Raw genomic sequence first — 5,255 nt, forward strand, 5'->3', positions numbered from 1 at the left:
TGTGGACTCTTCAAAAAAAAATTTGTATATGTGGACAATGTAGTAACTAAGCTATTATGGCAAACTTTGTAGACTCCTACATTATATTCTCTGCTTAGTGTGCTTACTGCTTAACCATTGTATGTGACTTAATGGTTATTGCCTACATGGGTTTGCTCCCCATCATATCCTACATTCAAACTCTGAAACTCTAGAGTGATCATACATTGTGTTGTAATGCGTAGCCGGAGCATTTCGCATGTGTTGAGAGATTGACTTCTAATCTGAAAAACTATTGTAAGAAAACACCAGTCGGCTTATGCATACAACTATATTATGATCATGAACCTGAATTCTTTTATGCACTTCTTTGTGACCTAGCAACTATCAAGTGGTCTCAACTCTACATTCATTGTTAACATTTCTCTTTAATAATGTTCAGCCCTCCATGCGTGTTGATGCAAGCATTACTTGGGCTGATTGGGCTCTAAATACTTTCACGGTTATGAAATTCGAACTTAAAATTTCCATTTGTAGAAAAAAAAAAAAAAAAAAAAAAAAAGAAACAATGATTTTTTCAGAAAAATAAAAACAAAAAAGAAGAAAAGAAAGACTTATGATGGGTTATGCTAAGTATTTCAAAGGCCCAAATAGAAAATTGCTTTTAGCAGCAATTCTGTGGTACATTCGAGGCTGAAGAGGCCCAACTTGCACAGTTCCAGACTACCAGAATTCCAGAAACTGTCAACGGCCAACATGGCGGGAAAGAAGAGCGGACTTGAAGACGATGAAGAAGAAACAGAGACCATCACAAAAATTACCACACTGCCCCTCCATTGTCTTCGCTTAATCGCTTTCCTTTCTGCTTTCATGTGAGGGAGATCTAAAACCACATTTAATTCACACAATCCGCCATTAATATCTAGATAAACTAATTTAACAACGATCCGTTCTCGCCTGCGCAGCTCCCGCTTGCTTCAATCTAATCCCTTTTCCCGCCACCGCGCACCACCGACGAGTCCAGGTCGCCCCGCGTCACGTACACACTACACTTTCACTAGCTGCTACTTCATTTCATTGGTCGGTTTTCCAGAGTTCAAGATTTGGATCCCCATTAGTCAAGTTGAAATATTAAATATTAATTCGAATTTTTGAGTTAAGTTTAGTTAAATTGGTTGCATATGCAGGTAGCTGACTGCTACTGAAACCATGAAGTGCGGCGCCAATGAGCTTCGATTCTTCCTCGGTCCTCGCATCCGCGCTGGCTGCAGTCTCGGCCATTTATATAAGCACCAGGTGTTCGATCATTCGTCACACTCAACCACATTGCACCACTTCTATCGTGCACCTTCAATTTTCCTCGTCTCTTCGGGGAATTGGCGCTTCGATAAGTACGTATCCTGCTCTTCTCTTGATCAGCTCACGGATAGAAACCTCCTATACGATGTAATTTTTATCATTTGATGTTAAATTAGCTTCTGTATCGACGTGTTGTTGTTTTGCTCAGAGAAGTTGAAACTTAAATAGGAGCTCATACAATGAGGCCAACCTCTTTCCTGCGTTTTTTTCTTGGAACATTGGTTGGCTTGAGTGCTTTGTGCATCATCAATGCAGAAGACCCTTATAGATATTTTACATGGACAGTTACATACGGAACCATTTCTCCATTGGGTGTTCCTCAACAGGTAATTGTCTTTTGATCTAACACAGTTATAAGGTGCTATCGAGTTCTGCAGTTTTTCTACTTGTAAGTTGGTTACTTGTGGTTGATGTATAACTCTGTGTTACTCAAATTTTACAGGCTATACTTATTAACGGTCAATTTCCTGGCCCAACAATTGAGGCTGTGACTAATGACAACATAGTCGTTGATGTCATTAACAAGTTGGATGAACCTTTCCTCATTACATGGTCAGTACTTCTGTTGGAAGTTTTGATGTTTGGAAATTCAGAAACTTTGTGTTAAGCTACTCATATGCTTTACTTTTTGATCTCGGTGTTAAATTAGGAATGGAATTAAACAGAGGAAGTCAGTATGGCAAGATGGAGTCCTCGGAACCAATTGCCCGATTCCTCCAAACACAAGCTGGAGATACAAGTTTCAAACAAAGGATCAGATTGGAACATTCAGTTACTTCCCTTCAACGAAATTTCACAGAGTTGCTGGTGGTTTTGGGGGTTTCAATGTTGCACACAGGTCTGTGATAGCAGTCCCATATCCTATCCCCACTGAAGAGTTTACCGTTCTTGTTAGTGATTGGTACAAGACCAGCCACAAGGTAATGTATACATTCAACAACATTAATCAATCTAGATTATTAATCGGAAGGGTTTGAAAAATGTGGTCGAGATTCACAATATATAATAATGTACTTCACTCTGACAATGGAATATTACATCGAGCTCTATGTATGTAGTTACCTTTTTTAAAAAATTAAAAAATTAAAAAAATTATTAAATAACTCACACACCCCTTACATATATTAGTGAGGTTTGAACTCATGACCTCAAAGTTGTAGTTAAACATCTTAACTAACCAAACCACAGTTCACCGACAAAAAATTATTAATAACTCACACACACTACATATGTCCGTGAGGTTTGAACCAATAACCTTAAAGTTGTCAGTTAAACATATTAACCAACCAAGCCACGGCTCACAAATAAAAATTTTAACTAACCAAACCATGGTTCATCGAGCTCTATGTATGTAGTTACCTTTTTAGCAACTATATATATAAAAGTAGATGACTGTTCTGATATGTGTGCTTATGTTACAGGCATTGCAGCAGAAATTGGATTCTGGCATTCCTCTTCCTCTCCCTGATGCTCTACTTATAAATGGACTTCATGGATCTGCAACCTTCTCTGGTCAAAGAGGTAACATCAGGCATAAACCCCTCCATAATTTGTTTGGGATACCATAGTTACCGATTTCTGAAATTTTTGTACTCATACTTTTGTTGCATTCTTTCAGGAAAGACCTACAAATTCAGGATATCAAATGTGGGAATAGCAACTTCAATCAACTTCAGGATTCAGGGTCATACAATGACACTTGTTGAAGTTGAAGGAGCTCATACCTTGCAAGAGGTGTACGAATCACTTGACGTTCATCCAGGCCAATCTGTAGGTGTTTTGGTTACATTACATGGTTCAGTCAAGGACTATTTCATCGTGGCCTCTTCCCGATTCACAAAACCCATTCTCACAACCACTGGAATTCTTCGATATGCTGGTTCTAGCATCAAGGCAGCAGGGCCATTGCCTGTTGGTCCAACCTATCACATTCACTGGTCTATGAAGCAAGCCAGGACAATCAGGTAGCAACCACGTACATTCTTATGATATATCTATGTTACCATATTACTGTCGAAGTTGTCAATTTGATAGGCATCTAATTTACTATCTCATTCTTGTGTGTGAAGATTGAATTTGACAGCAAATGCAGCCAGGCCTAACCCTCAGGGATCATTCCATTATGGTACCATTCCAATAGTGAGAACACTTGTTTTGGCCAATACTGCTGCTAAGATCGGTGGCAAGCTTCGCTATGCTGTAAACAAGATCTCCTATGTTGATCCAGTGACCCCCTTGAAGCTGGCTGACTGGTTTAACATCCCTGGAGTATTCAACTTAAACTCAATCAAGGACACACCTACTCCAGGCCCTGCAAGCTTAGGTGTATCGGTCATAGGAACTGCACTCCACGACTTCGTCGAAGTCGTATTCCAGAACACCGAACCCACACTACAATCTTGGCATCTTGATGGAAGTAGCTTCTACATTGTTGGGTAGGCATGCAACTTTCATATGAACAAATCTTAATATGGTTAAACTCTAATCATCTGGCTAATGCTGTCGCTCTTCAACTTTCAGATATGGTTCTGGAAATTGGACCCCAGATATGAGGAGACGCTACAATTTGGCAGATGCTGTACCAAGACACACAGTTCAGGTAATTGGATTTTTGGTTACTTCTAATTGTTAATGTTCAAATGCAGCTTTGCTCAAAGACATTAGAATTATTGTACCAAAAACCACTGTTAATCCAATTGTTACTTGGTGAAATCGACAGGTGTATCCTTATGGTTGGAGTGCTATGTTGGTGTCTTTGGACAACAAGGGAATGTGGAACTTGAGGTCTGCAATCTGGGCAAGAAGGTACTTGGGTCAGCAATTGTATATCAGAGTTTGGAACGATGAGAAAAGCTTCTTCACTGAGAATGACATCCCTCAAAATGCATTATTTTGTGGCAAGGCCCATCACTGATAGAAAAGTTGTTTAGTCTTTGATATAATCTTCTGTGTTCTTTCATTTGATTTTTTTACTTGGGTGGTTCTTAAGTTTCAGTTACGAGGGTGTGACTGTCAAAAAAGGGATTGGGGAAACAGGCTTAGGGGGAGGAAAAATAATATGTTTTAAGTGTCATTATATTGTTGTGTTAGATTTCTTGCTAACCACAATCCTCAATTGATTGCTCTTATATATAGTTCATTCCTATTATATACTACCTCCCCATTTCAGTTCATCAATGTTTGTCCTCTGTTATGCTTCCTATTGCTTCCTATGCATTATTTTTTGCTTCCTATGCTTCTATGCTTTGAAGATGAAGAACCGTTACCAGTCACCCAACATAACCATAGTTATTGACTTATTTCTCGAAAATTCTTCTATGCACTAAGGTACAAATGAACCAAGCAACTAATATGCAGTATTTTGATCCGGTCATCTACGTCGCACTACATGCATATATACTAATACCGTTAACAAAATAAAAAATAAAAAAATAGTCTTAAGTGTTTCCAACTAAGAAAGTGAGAACAATAGGTCAAAGAAAATGTACTCTTATTATGGCCATTTAGTTAGATCGGATCAAAAATGAAATTGAAATGAAGGAATTTAGGGTTTTTAATCTTTATTCGATCTTCTCATACGGCGATTTGAACACTTACATATTAATAATGCAAAAGTGCACTTTGGTGCGTGGAATTCGCTCCTCACTATATATGTTAGGCTACACTATAGCCACTCTAGCCAGCAATTGTAAGACTCGAGGCATTCGATCGACTCAAATCTCATTAGTAATAGGTTTTGTACAATTCGATCAATGTGTTTATGTTATTTTGCAAATGGCCGGTTAGATAGGGTTTTTTTTTTGGGTGAATAATACAGTTCGTTATGAAATCTATGCTCCCATATACGTACATGTTAACATGCATACAACATTACAGCTAGTCGAGAACGCTAGCAGCTCAAGCAACAAGTATTAATC

At 38.5% G+C, this 5,255-nt stretch overlaps 1 protein-coding gene across 1 annotated transcript; it reads left to right on the forward strand.

The window, feature by feature from the left end:
- The first annotated feature begins 1,517 nt into the window (after window positions 1–1,517).
- Window positions 1,518–4,252, forward strand: LOC101299683 (L-ascorbate oxidase homolog). Its single transcript, XM_004301804.1, has 8 exons — window positions 1,518–1,664; window positions 1,781–1,890; window positions 1,988–2,258; window positions 2,760–2,859; window positions 2,957–3,302; window positions 3,408–3,773; window positions 3,859–3,937; window positions 4,058–4,252. Exons 1-8 carry the CDS (start codon window positions 1,518–1,520, stop codon window positions 4,250–4,252), a joined length of 1,614 nt encoding a protein of 537 aa, XP_004301852.1.
- The last annotated feature ends 1,003 nt before the right edge of the window (window positions 4,253–5,255 follow it).

Source organism: Fragaria vesca, linkage group LG5 (assembly GCF_000184155.1).
Source record: "Fragaria vesca subsp. vesca linkage group LG5, FraVesHawaii_1.0, whole genome shotgun sequence".
In the NCBI taxonomy this organism is placed as follows: domain Eukaryota; kingdom Viridiplantae; phylum Streptophyta; class Magnoliopsida; order Rosales; family Rosaceae; genus Fragaria; species Fragaria vesca.

Excerpts from the sequence above, each read along its gene's own strand:
- LOC101299683 (XM_004301804.1), top strand. The coding sequence starts at position 1,518 with ATGAGGCCAACCTCTTTCCTGCGTTTTTTTCTTGGAACATTGGTTGGC. Across the intron at positions 1,665-1,780 it reads CATTGGGTGTTCCTCAACAG|GCTATACTTATTAACGGTCA; the intron begins GTAATTGTCTTT and ends CAAATTTTACAG. Across the intron at positions 3,303-3,407 it reads AAGCAAGCCAGGACAATCAG|ATTGAATTTGACAGCAAATG; the intron begins GTAGCAACCACG and ends TTGTGTGTGAAG.